Here is a 19,289-nt window from a genome sequence, read left to right as displayed (position 1 = left end):
CTTATACATTTTATTTTAAAAATAGAAACCGTACTTATCCTAATAGACTTTTAATTATAATTTGTATAAGAAATTATTTTATTTAATAATATTAGCAGGCACTAATTAATTAATAATATTAATGAGTGTAGTAATTATTAAAAATATATTTTATCGTTCGATGTAGTCAAGTTTTTAATTGCAGTGAGAATTTTAATAAATAAAGAATTGTAAAATAAATGTTCAGTACTTTTACTAAATCAAGTGCTCAGATTGTGTTTTTAATTTTTATTATAAAAATTAACGTTTTTTTTCTATTCATTTACGTCAGAATCGATTAAAGACAAAATGTGGTTATGCTTTATTATTTTAATAAAAAATTTCATATAATCTTCTTCCGTCATGTTCACAATGGTCTAGTTTTTTGTTAAACTTCAGTAAAAGTTGTAGGACTTCTTTTATAAAAGTTGAAAGCTTGCGCAAAAAAAAAAAATAGGATATGGGATTTTTATTTAAATTTTTTTTAAAAAGATTTGGCTGTAGAAAATATCGATGATTTTTGTTTTCGCATTTCTTGGCGAAATATGAAAATAACGTAAAAGAGATAACAAAAACTGAAATTAAAATTAAAATCGGCCAAAAAATACGGATGATCTCAGCATTTTAAAGTACTAATTAGACAGAGAGATCGGGCATAGTATTAGACGTCATATACTATGTTTGCTATAAGAACTTCGTGCTAAATTCTGTTTTGTTAGAAAGAAATACAAACAAATGATTACTTTTAACATGTTTGTTTTTATAGTAATTTTACTAGAATAAGTTTTTATTAAAGTGATGAAAAATAATCGATATATTCCTATTCCCTTTTACAATAAGGAATATTTTTAGAAAAAGAAATTCCATAATTTACTTACTCTATTCATTATAATAGTTCTTTTCTTCCATGCAGTCGAACCTTGAAAACTACATTTCAAGGGATCGTGATCTTTTTCTAGTTTATCGAGATTTCCAGTACCAGTTTCCCGCTTATACTAGTACATGAATGGGTTTTCTCACTTATAGAGATTTAAGACAAAAACCTTGTCAGTTCCACGAAATTGAAGAATAGGTCATAAATAGCCGATGTTAATAAATACGCGTAACTTTCGTTTATAGAGAGGTGCTGACAAGAACTTCCTAAACGACTTTCTCTTATAGAAGTTCCTGTTTCACACTTTTAGAAGTTTTAGAGCGTTATAATGATGAGACCCGGCAATTAATCTCATTTGTAGATTATCCGCTTATCCAGGTCTCACTCTTACTTTAATTTCTTTCTCTTACATAGCGATACTCATCTACGAATTCGGAATAGATTAAACTATACTATGATACGTGAGTAAATGATAAGAAAGTATTTTTTAAATTCTATTTACAAAATGTTTATTACCATCGCCATTTGATCTTTTTTAGTTTCACAAAATATCTTTTGGATTACATAAATAACACAGACATTAAAAAAAAATCAATTTTTCAACTTTCTTTGGAGGTGAACTAATTTTTGTTTAAGATATATAAATAAAAAATAACTTTTTATAAATACTACCCACCCACCTCTCCTTTCTTTATTAAAATGATAAAGCATAAATAACATTTTTATGACTATAGATTGTGTAATAAAATCGAATAAAAATAATGTAATTTTAAAATAAAATAAATGCGTCATTTAAAAATATTATTGATATCAAACAAAGAAATCCGCGTGTAATCAAAGTAGGTATTATACTGAAAATGTACGATTTATCGCACACACCACACTCACACACATGTATAACAAGACTACCTTGAACACACTTTGAATGAATTCTTGTTATACTTATACTAGAAAAAGACAGGCAGTTATTATTCTTGCATATACGATAATACATACACGATAGGTCAGACAATCGTTTAACTTGGTTTAACTCAAAAGTGCAGAATTGTTTAACAGCAAAAAGTATAGAATCACTTTGAAATAGTACCTCATATGAAATTCGATCTTAAACTTAGTTTAAAATTTTGATGGCTTGCAATTGTCTGAAGGATTATTCAAGTATTACATAAGCTAACTTTCAATGATTTTAAACCCCCTCCCCTTCCCTTAAATCTTACAATAAACCTCCCCTCTCCCTTCGTTCTAAGCCTGCTTATATAATACTTAATCTGTAAACGTCTTTAACCTAGACTAGACCTAAATCTATAAAAAATTCTAAAGTAATAATAGGATTTAACTCCGTTTACCTCCGTTTGTGTTACAATCAACAGAGCCTAAATCAATAAATCAGTAGGTACATGTATCCCTTCACAATCTGGCGTTCATAATGTGAATGGAACGAACTAGAAATTCGAACCTTATGTAACTGAATGTTAGTGTTATAAGAGGCACGAACAAGTTGATTTCAAGACGGCTGGATTTTGAATATTTATTTATTAATTAAAATGGGTAAATTCTGGCACCGTTGAGAGCGATTCCGTTTACTAAAGTGCATTCCCGAAAAAACCGACTGGAAAAATTAGCTGATTTTAAAATCATTTTACATGTACTTTTAAAAATATAAATTATAATTGCCAGACAGTTTTTCTGTTACTCACATCGCGGCAGATATTCAAATTTAACAAAAAACGTTTTCAAATCACTTTAGTGTGGCTGTAATTTTACTATGATCAAGTTTTATAAATAAAGGCAAAGGTAAACTTAATTTGCTAAATAGAAATTCGATTGAGCTAACGCACGCGTGCAGAGTTAGTAAACGGAGCCACTCTCAGATATAAGACAAATTTTATGCTTACCTAAGTTCAATTAGGAAAAAAATATCCGAAATTCAAGCGTTTAAAAATATCTAAACTCTCGCAAACGTTGTCAGATCTTGTAGCATAGAAACTATGCCGTTATTCGTTTGGAGTTTTTGAAGATAATTCCATGTGCATGTAACGATAGTTTATTCAATTAGCACCTCCTCAGTTATAATTTTGACCAACTCTCACTGTGGAGATTCGATAAAACAACCTCACAAATAAACGCCCATTTGGCGTATTTCCTATCAAAAAACCAGGTTTCCTGTTACAACTAAATAATTAATTAAGAATAATGATGCTGTAGTGGATAATAAAAAAGGAGTTAAACCCAAGTATTAAAGTTACTTTTGGCATTTCAAAAAATTCCGTAAATATAACAAGACAGACAATTGAAAGCAAAAACAAATTAAGAAAAAGTGAAAAGATGTTAGCTTTTGCAAAAGAGTCGCAGAATGAAAATGGTCTCTGTTTTTAAATGACGCATTACAAAAAGAAAACGAACAACAAAAGATAGTTCCTCTTTATTTTATTTTTTTTTTCAAATGAAAGCAACAAGACTGTTTAAATATTTATTTTTAAGTAGATTTTTTTTATAAATGTGTACATAATTTTTTTTAAATTTTGATGCAGTTAATTGATAATTAATGTTATTGTCCATAAAATATGTTCAAGACTTGTTGGAAAGCTTAAAACTAAGTTTTCAAAACTGTTGATTTGTGGTCGTCAACTACTTACTTTTCTTTAAAAGAACACTGTGGAAAATGGCCAAGACATGACTCAAACTATTTCTGTGAACTGATATGTACATTTAATTACAAAAGAATAGCTCTTTCACAGTCAAATTCGCTTATATGCCGTGCTAGGCTTACTTAACAGAAAATATGGCACTAGTCGTCTCAAAACATATTTTTTCAAGCTTAATTCTTCTGAAGTAAAATGTTTTTTCAATGATTCGAGTTTTTACTTCGAGCCTACTAGCTATAGTTTGAATTTTCCGAAGGAAGTAAACAAAACTTGGAGCAAGCTGAAGGCGCCTGCTAGAGACAGGGACGGCTGGGAACTCTTCTGTCCTATGTTCCCACAGTAGATAAAGGAAATAAGTCAAAAGACTAGACACAGTCAAACTCCACTAATTAGTACTTCGCGCTAGGTAAAATACCCTTGATGTTCTCACTAAACTTAGACACTACTTGACAGTACCATATGACATGATTATCAAGTTTTCTATTACCTTTATATTAGTTATGTATTACCTTTATTAGTTCAATCTGAGCCAAATACAATGAATGGTTGTAGACGCATACGCGGAGTACAGAAATGTGCAAAAATACATTTTCTCTAAATATGCATTTACAAGAAGACTTCAAAAAAAAAACTCCCATAAGATTGAAAAAAAGTATCAAATAATACTCGCTTTGTTTAATATACTTGGACGCTCTCTTGTCATTGAAAATGTAGTTTTACTCCATTCAACAACTCTTAAACATTAAGCACCAAATTCCTAATTTCCTAAAACGTACGATTGCTGCTGATTTTTTGACTGCATCATTTTAGTTTGTATAGTTTCTTTTGTTTTTTAATTCTAACCAAGAAAAAAAGAAATACCTACCATTCTCTATGATATTTCAAAGTTTATAAATTAGTTCCTTTTGAATTATCATAGAGAAAACATATTTGTTATTGTAAATTTTTTATGTTATTTTAAATGTTTCTAAAACTTTTGTGAATATATTCAATAAAATGAGAGCACCGGAATAGTTTTCCATACATACCAAAATGTGTGCTGTATATTTAAAAAAAAACTGGTTTTATTACTTGTTTTACCTGACTGTGTTCTTAGAAGGTCATTGCTTCCCATATAATGGGCGTGCGCATTATTCACGCATAGGAGTGGTGATTTGTAGTACAACTCCGCCTGATGCTTTCGTATTGGCAATGCTTGTACGCCAATGAAATACATGTTTACTATTTATTGGGTAGAGTGTACTTGAGGTAGTTCACGAGTTAGAGTATCGTTTTTGTTCAGACTGTACCTTAAATATTTATATCAGGGTTATATGTATAATAGTTATCGTTGTTTCTGTATTTTGTATACGATACGTTTCTATTCTCCTAAATAACATTGCAGTATTAATTTTTTTTTCCGAATGAACATTTAACGAACGAAAGCATTCAAAATTTTTTAATACATATCTCGAAATTATCGAAAACAATTTGCGATTTTTTTTTAAAATCATATTTTCAAATTACCTTAGCGGTATGCAACTGGGGAGAACTTTACAGACTTTTTTTTATCTTTAAAGCTTTTCTTTTTAATTTGCAATTAATTTTATAATAAAATATTGTAAAAATTATGAATTCAATAGATATTGCCATCTATTATTGAAATAGATAAATAAAAATTTTTTCTTGGAATTGATAGTATAGAAATCTGTATTAGCGAAGTATGTGAAACATCATATGTCAACACTGTTGCCAGATTAGATTTTTTCTTATGGTAAGTATCTTTTTTATTTATAATGTTTTATTTTTTTATTAAATTTAATTTTAACAATAAAATTTTGATTCTGGGGCTAAAAAACTTTTGGAAACGAAATATTGCAATGAAGGAAAAAAGAATTATTGTATTTTATTCTCGTACCAATATAATAAATATAAATTTACTACTAAAACAATGTTTTTAATAATAAACTACAATCAATTTGAAAAATAAATTTATTTAGGGTTTGAATTTACCATGGGGTTGTCCATAAAATAGTTTCGCAAATAATCTGGATATGACCTACGTTGTCATGAAACAATAAAGTACCGAAACCTTTACAAATCAAGAAGGAGACATAGTAGAGTAACTTATTAACTATAGTGGATTATATGAAGTTGTTTGGAACGTGGAAAGAAAGGAGAAATTTACAAAGATGTTTTTTGGTACAACGTAATTTAGATATGTAACTATTTACATAACTACCAGTGTTCTGGGTCCCGCTGCTCTAAAAGTGTCCCTTTAAATTATGCAATTTTCGCCCCTTTTATAGAATAATAGTTTTAATTATCATGATCTCTTTTTTGATTGAGTTTTATTCATTATCAGCTTAAACTCAAATCATTGCTGAAAACTTATCTGTCATAAATAGCCTAGTTTGCACTCATCATGAATTAGAATTGCTGCCATCTATGACATATGCGATAAAGTTTGTGGTACGCAGAAAGAAGTGAAACCCAATTTTCAATCGACTGAAGATGAAAGATTTAGAGCTGGATCAATTGTCTCACCGATTATTATCGTTCAAAACTTGCTTCAGAGATGATTTAATGAAAATGAAAACGACTCGGAATAGTTTGAATATCACTTGATCTAAAATTTTTCTTCATGTAGTAGTTTCTTAGAAAGAATAACTAATTGCTTGAAGTATTTATTTCTAACTATTACTGTGACAGTAGCAAGCGCAGGAAGGTCTTTTTCGAAACTGAAACTAATCAAAAATTATCTGACCAGTACTATGGAAAAACAAAAAATTGGGCACTCTGGCCATTATTTCTATTAAGAACGAAGAAGCTAGAAATCTAGTCGTTTCCAATCTTATCAATGTATTTGGGAATATGAAAGTTCGCAAGAAGGATTTTAATAATTACTAATCTAACGCTTTTTCAATGTATAAAAATCTAAAAAATAGACATTGCATGAATAAATGAGTTTCAATCCAAAAGAATATTGAAAATCCAAACAAAATAAAATAATAATAAAATTTTCTGAAAATATGTGACTTAAATTTAAAAAAAAAAAAAAAAAATTCAAAAACTTAGAACCTATCGAAATGGCTTAATGAACAACTTTAAGACCTATCGAAATAAGAATTCGTGCGACCTAATAATGATAATCTATAGAAAAATATTAATTATAAGTGTTCCAAACCGTCCCTTGAAATAATAAAACAAGGATTTTGGGTGATTTCAAGTAGGTGTATGTAGATGGGTGGCCGTAATATAAAAGTTAAAAAAACAAATTGAAAACTAAAACAATTTCTTTTTCAAGAACAAGGAATACTTATTGTTAGATAGGTATCTATATTTATACCATATTTTCAAGACCTCAATATATATTTGCCACAATAATGGATAATACTATTAAGATCAAATTAACACAGTTTTTGAAACTAATCAATATGTAGTGCCCTTTAATTAATTGCGTAAGCATTTTGGTGGGAGGGGGTTTTAAAATTATATTCATGTGTTTATGTGGGGGAGAGGAGTGGTTCAATAAAAAATGTCAAACTGTGCGGTATGCTGAGCACAAATAAAATAATAGTAATGGCTGAGCAACAAACTGGCAACTGGCATTAGCACTGATCTCTATATAACTAGATAGAGGATCTATATGGTGTAAAACAGCGCCTCAGAGACATAGAGATCTCTATATTTTTTTTTAGTTCTATTCACTCATTTGGTGGCGCTAGTATATACTTATGTCTACTGATTATCATTGGCTACTGGTTATCGAAGGACAGTCAGTGAATGAACAAATTTATTAATTTTTGCCATACCCGTATCTCCCAAATTAGGCCTCAAATCCAAATTTGGAAAAGAGTTTTTTTGTTGCTCTTGATGAGCTTATTTTCGGAAGCTAGGTTTCTGCAGTCAATAACAGAACACGTTGCATATCTCAAATTCAGACCAATTTCAACACATGGGATCCTCTATCTATATGTTATAAATCTATGGGCATTAGTGAACAGGGCTGCCAATAAGTCACTGCATTTGGGTCACTAAAATACATAATTGTCATTTGTACTTTGCTTCAAAATACAGTTTTGGCAACACTGTATAATTTATACCAACCATAGACCTATTAGAGGTAGGCTGAAAATGTTTTTGTATCTAATATCTAATAAGCAAGGATAAATAATATCATAAATTATGGTCATTAATGCTAATTTTATTCCTTATTGGTTGTTTTTTGTCCCCTTCGACGTGGGAAATTTTCGTAAATAAGCCCAATTAAAATCACTAATACTCATAGAAAAGATACCATAGAGCTGTGTAGACATAGGAAACGCAATAAGTGAATTTTTTACAAACAGTGAGAGAGGTAGAAAGTAACAGAAATTGCAAGAATATAAGAGAGACGAAGAGAGTTATATGCGCCTACTTTATTTGCCTCTCTACAGCTATACGCGCCTACTCTATCTGTCTCTTTCAATTGCAATCAACCGTTTGAGCGACGTCTCTGCAGCTCTATGGTATTATCTGTATGCTAATAGCTGGTAGTAGCGAATAAACCTTTTCATTTACAAAAACGTTTATTTTTTGTTTCGGGCAGATGTCAAAAACCTGTTCAAGTAAAGACATTTCACGTATCTTCTATCTTTGTCAAAAAACGCTCTTTGATAAAGATAAAAGATATTTATTTTCTTTACTTTAATAGTTTTTTGAAAACTGTCCGAAACAATAGCAAATCGATGAAAAGGTCTATTGATAGAGTTATCTTTTAGAATTCGTGAACATATTTTACGAATACATATAGATATATTCAATGCGCCTGGATTAGTTGAATGGCTATCAACTCTTTTATTATTAGCAATGCTAATGATCAAATGCAATTGAAAAATATCTGTAAATAGATAATCTATTTCGCTCGAATGAAATATCAGCTCATATTTTTTAATATTTACCTACTAATAACCAATCCACACTGGCTCATTTTATTTTTCGGGATATTATGTTAACAGTCTATAATTAATGAAGTCTATGAGACACTGACACATCTGTATGATAAATATTTTATAATTTACGGAAGATACACGTGTGTTAAACCTCAAATAATTATAAAATAAGTAATTTTTAATAAAGATGGGACGACGTGGTACTCGTTACAGTTCATTTGCACAGAAAAAAAGAGATCGAAAAGAAAAGGTTAGTATTCGTATTTAAATATACTTTTGTATATAAATATAACCTACAAACTTTTACACAGGCCGAAAATGAAATTAAAAATCGTAATCCCGATCGAAGGCAACCGGCTTATGAATCGATAACTCGAGAAAATTTGGACTTCGAAAAGTATTACAAGGTATGTTGTTTATGTTCTTTTTCTGTAGACTTTTCTGAAAACTTGTAAATTTATAGGCACAAAAAATTTGTACGGATGAAGAATGGTCTGAATTTTTGAAGGCAATGAAATCAGATTTACCAACAGCGTTCCGCATAACAGGATCTCGCGAAGAAGCTGCAACACTTTTAAATATTGTAAAAGAAAATTTTTTTAAAGATTATCTTAATGAAAAAGTTGAAAATGGAGTAGATACAAAAGATGAAGATATTACTGAGCTAAAACCGTACTGTTTACCCTGGTATCCAGATGGGCTAGCATGGCAATTACAATTAACACGAAAAGATATTAGACGTTCTGAGAATTATTTTAAATTACACAATTTTCTAATATCAGAAACAGACAGTGGTAATATCAGCAGGCAAGAAGCAGTCAGTATGATACCACCAATTGCTTTAGATATCAAATCACATCATAAGGTAAGAAAATTTTTTTTCATAGCAGTACTTTAGGTGTAGCAAAATATTTACGAAAACACCTTGAAATGATAAAATGTTAAAGATGAAACAGCATGACAGTTTTTCAATTTTACAATTAAATTCAACCGAATGTTTTGTTAATTTTAAATAAGCTGTCATAGTCGTGTCAGAAAACTAAAATCCTTCATTTCAAAGACACATTTGACTTCTTAGATTCAATTTTTTGAAACACCAAAAGTCAAGACTAGTCTCAACCAAAATGTTGTTCGAGTATAGATGAAATATTTGATACATTATAGCCATGTTCTGATAGAAACAAAAAATTTGTAGACGAAATTCGAAATTAAACGATTATTTCTGTAGTAATTGCACCAATATAGATCTTATCGAATTACTTAAGATACCTTATTTGTTCCCTTTTTAACATAATGCGTCGTCGGTTAAAAACTGTTTCGTTACCAGAAATCCTGTGTACCCAACTAAAACTTTTGGTTTTCTAGGTATTAGACATGTGTGCTGCACCAGGATCGAAAACAGCTCAATTAATCGAAATGTTACATCAATCACTACCTGAAAATGAACCTTTACCCAAAGGATTCGTAATCGCAAATGATAGTGACAATAACCGGTGCTATATGTTGGTACATCAAGCGAAACGTTTGAATTCTCCATGTATGCTTGTATCCAATCACGATGCAACAATATTCCCAAATTTAACAATAGCCGAAAATTTAATAAAGCCTGATTCAGAAGACACAAAACAGGTACCATTAAAATTTGATCGAATTTTATGTGATGTACCATGTTCTGGTGACGGAACATTACGTAAAAATCCAGATATTTGGTTAAAATGGAATGCAGCCAATGGAGATAATTTACATGGGATACAAACACGAATTGTACGACGTGCAGCCGAATTACTAGCGGTCGGTGGTAAATTAGTTTATTCAACGTGTTCTTTAAATCCAGTTGAAAATGAAGCTGTTATCCATCGTTTATTGAGTGAATGTGGTGATTCTGTACGATTGTTAGATCCTAGAGAAATGTTGCCTAATTTGAAACATAAAAATGGTATGACAAAATGGTTATTGGCATCAAAAGATTTACAGTTTTATGAAAATTTTGAAGAAGTACCTGAAAAATGGCATACTGTTGTTCGTCCACAAATGTTTCCACCTAAACCAGAAGATTTGCATAAATATCCGTTAGAAAAATGGTAATAATTATCAAAATATTTTAATTAGTATTTAATATTTATAAAACTAATGTCCATGTTCTAAATCTTTGAGTGGTACTAAAATTTTATCGAAGAGACAAAATCATCCAAGAGCTGGCTTCTAGAATAGTTTTCGTCTGATCTAGTATTTTTCATTAGCATGATGTCTAATGTCTTTCCGTAAGGAAAATAAACCAATCGCTCATACGTGCTCGAAATTATCATTTGCTTGCGATTAGTAAATTTAACTTAAGGCTGGTGATCGACGTTAAGCGTAATATCCTTCACCAACAGAGAGTCTCCCATTCGTCTTAAAAAAAAGTATGAGCAAATTTATAACTTGTGCGGAATATCTATTACACGCTTGAACGAAAAACTAAAAATAAATAATAATAAATGAATAGGAATTTATCAGAAAATATGTTTATGTATCAAATAAATAAATCTTGAATACTGCCCCTCAATAAAGTCAAAGTATCTTAATGACCGAGCTTTGCTCGTTATTATTTTTTCCTTTCGGTAAATCAAAAGATCGATTTTTCAACCCAAAAACCTCCTGCATACTAAATTTCATGAAAATCGTTGGAGCCGTTTCCGAGATTGCTAATATACAAGAATTACTCGTTTAAATATATAAGATTTATGTTTTTTGAGTTTTAATTACACTACAACAATTTGTATCCAAACCATAGATAAAGTTTAATGATTTTTTCGATTTTCTAGGTATCTGATTTTTTGAATTTTATCGATACATTAAAAAAATTAAAAATTATTTTTGTCTCTGATTGCGAATTTTATAAAAAAATGCTCTAAACAAACACCTTTTTGTAACTTTTCTCCAGTTTTTTCCGTTAGCCCTTAAGAAACTTGTAAAAAATAGAGAAAATTTTATTGCTTCCCATTTTAATAAATCTCAGTGCATAAGGTAATTTTGACCCAAAGAATAGAAAAGTCGGGTTCATTTGATGACTGGATGCATTCCTTAGATATCGCCCAAAATTGCATACGAGGAGAGATTTCCCGAATCGATTTGAAGTAACATCTGAGAAAATAATTGTTTAATAGTCTGAATTTTTGTGACTTTTGGGCCCTATTTACTCTGGAAAACCAAAATTGAACGTACAATTTTTTGATTTTGTACAATTACCAACAGCCGGATGCATCTTGTTTTCTTGGGAACTATTTTAATAATTATAATATGAGTCAAAGGTATTTCCTTAAAAGGTAGTTGTTTTGCTAAAGTGAATTTTTTTGTTCTAGTATGAGAATACTACCACATCAGCAAGATACTGGTGCATTTTTCATAGCGGTTGTTGAAAAAGTTGATTTCTTACCATGGGAAACAATTGCACGGCCAAAACCAGAACCTAAAGAAGAAGCAAATGAAGAAACCGTGGAAGAAAAACCACAAGAATATAAACGAGACAATGAAAAACCACCTCCTAGGAAAAAACGTCGTATGTATGGTTTTAAAGAAGATCCATTTGTATTTTTCAATGACGAAGAAGAAGTTTGGCCATCAATTAAAAATTTCTATGATATACATTCAAGCTTTAATCCAAAATGTTTATTAACACGATGCCAAACTGGTAAAAAGAAAAATATTTACTTTTGTTCTGAAGTAATACGAGATATTGTTTTAAATAATGAACACAAGCTGAAAATTATCAATACTGGTGTAAAATCATTTGTACGCTGTGATAATAAGAATATGGAATGTGCATTTCGTTTGGGTAATGAAGGTTTACAAAGTATTTTACCATTCTTGGGTAATAAACGAATAATTACTATCCAAAAAGAAGATCTAATTACAATATTATTACACAATAATCCATTGGATCCACCAGATATTACAACGTTAACAGAGTCTACACAGAATCAAGTTGCTAATATTTGTAAGTTTAATATTAAATTATCGATGACATCCGTTAAATTTAGTAATACAATTTCCATGTATTGAAAATCGTTATTAGAGCTATGAAGGATTGATAATATACACGGATAAAATTATTCCTACAATTTTTTATAAAATTTTATATCTACAATCACTTTAAAGTAGTTAAACCCGTTTAGATTATTAATGCCTATTCTATTAAGTCATTTTCGAAGAAGGATTTTGTGTCTAGTGATACATTGATCGAATATCATATTTTCATGCGATAAGTAGACATAAATGCAAAATTAATATCTCAAAAACGAAAATTAATATCAAAATTTGTATTCTAAATTTTATTTTAAAAACATTCCTTTCAACTCTCTTACTTTTTTTTTCAATTCTGTCGAAAGAATTTTTTAATGTCGTAAAAAATAGCTGGGAGGGCATTGAGTTTTACATGCTTCGAATGGGGAAGCAGCGAACTTTGCAGCTGATTATCTTGCGATTTAAACAACCAAAAATTCTGCAACTTCGGAATCTCACAGCTAACACTATTCTGAGCCTATGAATACTGGAAATACCATAAATTTGAACAAAACTTGAACAATTTTCTTCAGTAACGATCTAGAACAGCCATTCCTAAAGTGGTTTATATTGACTCATTGGGGTCAATTCGAAGTCGAAAGGGGTCTACGATAACGAAAATAAAAATAGGGGATCTTTGAGAATAGAAAGAGCCCCACGGTAGCGAAAATAATAATAGGAATAGGAATGAGAATAAATCATTCTACAAGCATTTAGACATCGCATAATTGACTCAGCGAAAAAAAATTTCGGTAAAGTCGCCGACAAAAGGGGCAGATGTTGAAAAAAAAGTGATGATGTCCTTGTTGTTGACTAAGAAAAAGAGAAATTATGTGGGTTAATTTAAGAGCGACCCATTAACGCGGAAAATGGGCGGAGAATAGATTGATGATTACTAAATAAAAAGGGTTGACTGATATAATTTGTTACTGTCTCCGCGTTGTCTTAATCATCGCAGGGAGTCTATCTAATTACTGAAAAACTGAACTAGAACAATTAAGAAGTATTATTAACATCATATAGTGATTAGGGGAGCTCACAAAATATCCTTGTTGTGTTACATTAGGTACACCTGACGAAAAGTAAATGAAATATCTAGAATTTGATAATAAAATACTCTCCCAATCCCTATTTTAATTTTTATAACAAATACGTGCAGTTAGACAACATTTTAATTATCATCGGTATTATTATTTTTTTAGCTGCTGGTTCTTGTGCATTAAAATATTTAGACGAAAAATTGAAATTACAATTAAATTTGTCGGGATGGAAAGGCACTAGATCATTACGTGCTTATGTAACCAAATTTGATACTGTACATATTTTACGTTTATTGGGTGAAGACACATCAAAATATGGTAAGTAACATTACATTAAAATATTTCATTAACATCTTTTCTCGAAAAAAGGTAATAACTTTCACTTAAAATTTCTGAAACTAGATTTTTCTGACATGGGAATTTGTATTTAGCGTATTATCCGCCTGAGAAGACTGGTTCTATTTTCAAACGCCTTTCTAATAAGACCTTATAATGTGGACAAATGCTCAAAAATAAAAATTTTCATAGACCCTATTTATAGGATCTCTTTCTCTTAAAAAAAAAAAAAAAATAGTTTCACAATTTAAAATTATTATGTAAATAATTTTTAATATATTTCAGAGGTGAATAAATTCAAAAAACTCGGAGACGAAGAAGATGAAAATTCTACAGAAAATGATTTGAGTGAAAAAACAGATGTTAAAGAAGAGGAAGAAGAAGAAAATACAATGGAAAATGGTGTTAAAGATAAAACGGATGTTTTAAATGAAAAAATGAATATTAAAGAGGAGAAAGAAGCAGATAAAAGTAAAACTGTAGAGTAAATATATTTTTCTAATAAACGAGTTAGTTTTTTTTTTTTTAATTTGGCAAAGATTTATTTATTCCCCAGTGTTATTTTTCCCTACCAATTCCTAAATTCTTTCTTTTATTATTATCTTTATTCGATTTTGGCTTAGGGATGCGAGTTGGCCAAATGAATTTATAGAAATATACTATTTAGGCGATTCTATGAACATCTATTCGTTGTGTGCGTAGTCATGGTAGGGATAATAAAATCGATGCCAGCGCTTTAAGTGAAAAATTTTGGAGATAAAGTGGGCTGTTATGACTAATTTGCAATTATTTACATGTTAATGATATAGAAACTGTCAAATTAAAATGATTGAAAAACACTAATTAATTAAACTTAATGCATTAAAAATTGTGAAAATAAGAAATCAAATTGTACAAATATTATTTTTCAAATGTTAATTATCGTAATTATTTATTTAAATTTGTGAAACAAGAATATTAAATTTTAAATGTAAGTTTTCAATGCAATCCACACAATTATATATGCATCCATTAATTCTATAATTAAAGTAGTGTATCGTTGTCATGGAAACGAAATTCACGCTCGGAGCGAATACCAAAATTTTGTTTCCACAATCAATATTTCTAAACCTTCAAACTTAAGAATGAACTTAATATACCTACCCCTCATTCATAAAATTTATATGCAGGGCATACATCAAATATAGTAGTCGGAAATGCAAGGTGTAAAAATAAATCTATTATCGCTACTCAAAAAAGTTAAAAAAATTGCAATAATTATTATAATTTAAACTACAATAGATCTTTTCATCGATTTGGTATTGTTCCGGACAGTTAACTGTCCTGTTAACTGTTGACAATTGTCAAAAAATTTTCAAGTAAAGAAAATAAATATATTTTATCTTTATCAAACATCGCTTTTTGACAAAGATAGAAGATATGTCTTTACTTGAATAGTTTTTGACAGCTGTCCGAAACAAAAAAGGATTATTTTTTAAATGAAAAGGTCTATAGACCTTTTAATTTTAAACAGTGATTGTCTTTTGTTTCGGGCAGTTTGTTAAGAAACTAATATGATAAAATGAAAAACAAATATTTTGTATCTTTGTCTAACTTATTACTGACTACGAAACAATAATGAATAGTAATTGAAATGAAAAGGTCTATTGATTCCGGATTCTTATGAGTAGCAATTATACAATTTTATTTGTAACGTCTATAACCAATGATTAATTATCGTAGGTCGAGATAAAATTTAAAATAAGTAGTTTCAAAACGGATTCATAGATGCAGTTACATGTATCATCTATGAGTATCGCTATCTACAAATTAAACTGTGAACTAACAGCAGAAATAATTAAATTCATTGTATATGTAACATAATCTAAGAATCTTCAATCCTGTTGTAAAATAGCATGGCCGGTGTGAAAGTGTTGTGAGACAAATTTTATTAGAAACAAATCCAAACAACCAACAACTCGTCAAAAATGCATTCGTATTTATAACATTTAATCAAAAAACATAATCAACAGTAGTGTAATTAATTTAATTTAAAATCATTTTAAACCTGGTAAGTACACATATTTTTTTAATCTTGATAAATAGTAAAAACAATCATGTTTTTAGCGTAAAATTGACCCGCGTGGTTAATTATGTTTATATGTTTTTTTTAAGTATAATTAATTAAACAATGATTCAATTCCATGTACTGATTTTCATTTTTTTAATAATAATTTTCTTTTTTATAAACAATATTTTGTTATTAGTAAACATTAAAAATTATGCGCATTGAGGTAATATTTTTTAAACAAGATTATAATTATTATGTTTCAAATCAGGTATTAAATTCGTCCTTCACCTTGTAATAAATAAAAAAATTCGAAATTTATTTAAAATGAGGGGCATTTTTTTTTAACATATTCAGTGTTGAGGGCAATGAATTCTTTCTAACCATTTTAGATAAATTTTGTCTTTGTTTACCTTATGTATATATGATACCATTGCGCATAAAATTAACAAAACAGTAGAAAAATCTCGACCACTAATATTTTCAAATGCCATTAATACATATGTCTATGTCGCACTTTCTTATTATTTTCGATAATGTTATCTTTATTTAACCATGTTTTTAAGTTAAAATGCAACTTTCTTTGTCTAACAGTGTCTACTGTGGAATGAAACGACCTCATATATGTGCTAATTTTATTGTACAATTTTTGTCTTTATTTTGTATCTTTAATTCGAATTCTTTCTTACCTTTTTTTGGCTAAACTAGTCATGTAAATATTTAATTTAAAAAGTATAAAAAACTGATGTAAAAAAAGTAGTAGTAAAATATTTTCTCCTTTTTTTTAATTAAAAAAATTATGACAAATAAAATTTATGATGATTATTTGAAGTTATTTTGAAGTATTATAATAATGAGGCCCGATTTTTTTAAGAAATTGATATTTTTATTATCAAGCTTAGGATAAACAAATATTTTTTATTTACTTGATTTAATAGTTTGCCAAAGATAATAAACAATTTTTAATTTACCTAATTGTATGCTGTTTTTATTATTATTTGATGGAGGGTAAAAGCACACGATATGCTTTTCTAAGTAAATATTGCATGATGTTTACAACAAAAAGTCATTTGGGAACAAATTTCAATTAACCTATTAAGTGCCCCTATAATATGGTATATAATTATATTTCAATTATTACAATTTTTAATATAACATGGGTTTAATTTAGTTTAATTTGCCATTATTCAAGGTTGATTTATATATTTTATTGAATAATACCGTTATGTATGAAAAAGTTTAATAATCATTCATTTCATTTGTTTGGTGATTTAGTCTGCGTAATTGTTTGTGTCTGCGTAATATTCTTAATAATGTATTATGTTAAATGAAATGTAAGAGATTAAGAGGGAAACTTATTGTATTGTTCTGAAACGAAACTTCCTGTAATAATACTGCCTATGCAAGCTATACAAATAACAAAATATTTTCAGTTTTATAGGGATAAATAAGCAATAGCCCAAGAGAAATAAATCAAAAATTTAAATTTTAATGCAAAAAATGATACGCATGGAGCTCGTATGAACATAAATAGATTTTATCTCTTGTCTGAGAATTAAAATCATGTCTCAAAGTGATTGCCGCACTATATACTTAGATTTGTATTGTCTTTTATAAGAGGAAAGAGTACCTAACAGTTAATTTTTAAATTTTTTTTCACTATTATTAATATTTTCCAAGAATATACATTGTCATATATATACATTGTCGTTAAAGCATTTAATTTATCAAAAACCGAGAAAAAAAACCACTTGTTTATTCCTTTTAAAAGGTCTTAGAGCGGCGAATACATGAAGTAACGCTTTCATGATAAATTAAAGAGATTTTGTTTAAGGATGTACGAGCGCCGAGGCAATTTTGCTTAAAAGGCTTCATTTTTTATGTGTAGTTAGACTAATTCTAAATCAATTCTAAAAATTTTTTGAGGGGGGTTATAAATGACTTCAAAAGTAGACATATTTAACATCTTTTTTGTCTTGAGTTTTGGGGAAACGGTAGATGCATTATATGTTTTCATATATTTCTCCAAAATTAGTCGGTGGAAATTAAAAAAAAAAATTTTTTTTACTAAAGTTAGATCCTTAATAAATTATTGAAAACAAAAAATACATGTTATGCCTGACTAATTAAGGATGTATGAGCACGGTAGCGGAGATAAAAATTAAAACAATTATATATTTTCAATTTTGATGGTGAATTATGTTTTAACTTCACCATATAAGACGAAAAGTAAGAATACAATTTTTCGATATCTGGAGTAATTTTCAAAATATTGAAAATTTTGTTTAATTATTTAGCGTCCGATATTTCGAAAATCAAGGCAGATAACAAAAAATTTTATTCTTATTTTTGGTCTACTTTCATGAAGTAAGTTATAACAAAATTCATCATCAAAGTTGAAAATAAGGTACAAATAATTTCAACCACAAGTGTCAAGTTACCTTGGCGCTCGTACTACCTTAAGTTATTTAAATTTTTTTTTTTCCAAAAATAAAAGACACTTTGATAAATTCCAATACGTTCTTTGGAAGACCAGTTAGTGATTTCTTTGCGAATTTCTGCTATTCTTAGGTTAACAGTGTATCTTTGAGGTCATTCATGAATTACGCCGTACAAAACCGTTTTTGTTAAATGATTAATACATAATTGAAGCTTCGTAAGTGGCTTATTTTTGGCTAGATTACCAAATTTGTCTACAATTTTTTTCCGAAAGTGCTGTCTTTATAAATGAGCATATGGCAACGTCATATTTGAGCTATCGCTCTGAACAAACGCATTAGGAAATTTGTCGGACCCTATGACCACTTGATAATATTAATAATTGTTAATAAGTATATCATGTCATTTAGAGACACAATTTGAGGAGGGATAGAATTTGATAGACTTACAAAAATTTTACCTAAGAGGCCGATAAAAGAATTTTTCAAACCCACTAAATAATTTGTTGTGAAATGTTTTCAAAAAGTTTGGTGGTCTTGAGAAGTTTTTTTCTTCAAATTTGTTATAATTTTTGTAAATCGTTACTGTAATTGTTGGTAATGTTTTGCTTATTTATTTTTAATTTTTTAGTTTTGTGTAAAATGTTTGTAATGTGTTATACGAATAAATTTTGCTACTGACGATGATTGCGTTGCAATCGAAATATCGATATTTAGCGACATGTAAGTCTGTTGTATGTTTTTTAACTGTATTTTTAAAATATAATTTCCTAATATACAATTTTATTTCGAGTATCGTGGTATTTATTTCAATAACTAAGAGAGTCGTCTAACCTGAATGCAGTAATCTAAAAAAAGAGTGCTAATTAATAATCTTTCACTCTTTTGATGTAAAACTTTCTTTTCATTTAATTGTACATAATAATTCATTTAAATT

The 19,289-nt window shown here is 28.9% G+C and overlaps 1 protein-coding gene across 1 annotated transcript; it reads left to right on the top strand.

The window, feature by feature from the left end:
• The first annotated feature begins 8,547 nt into the window (after positions 1–8,547).
• On the top strand, positions 8,548–14,371 carry LOC123305347 (tRNA (cytosine(34)-C(5))-methyltransferase). The gene is made up of 7 exons (XM_044887037.1): positions 8,548–8,700; positions 8,762–8,857; positions 8,914–9,315; positions 9,816–10,531; positions 11,792–12,426; positions 13,694–13,849; positions 14,153–14,371. The coding sequence occupies exons 1-7, from the start codon at positions 8,638–8,640 to the stop codon at positions 14,353–14,355; spliced, it is 2,271 nt and encodes a 756-aa protein (XP_044742972.1). The 5' UTR covers positions 8,548–8,637; the 3' UTR covers positions 14,356–14,371.
• Positions 14,372–19,289: the final 4,918 nt, after the last annotated feature.

This window comes from Chrysoperla carnea, chromosome 1, assembly GCF_905475395.1.
Source record: "Chrysoperla carnea chromosome 1, inChrCarn1.1, whole genome shotgun sequence".
Lineage (NCBI taxonomy): Eukaryota > Metazoa > Arthropoda > Insecta > Neuroptera > Chrysopidae > Chrysoperla > Chrysoperla carnea.
This window is presented reverse-complemented; position numbering and strand designations above follow the sequence as displayed.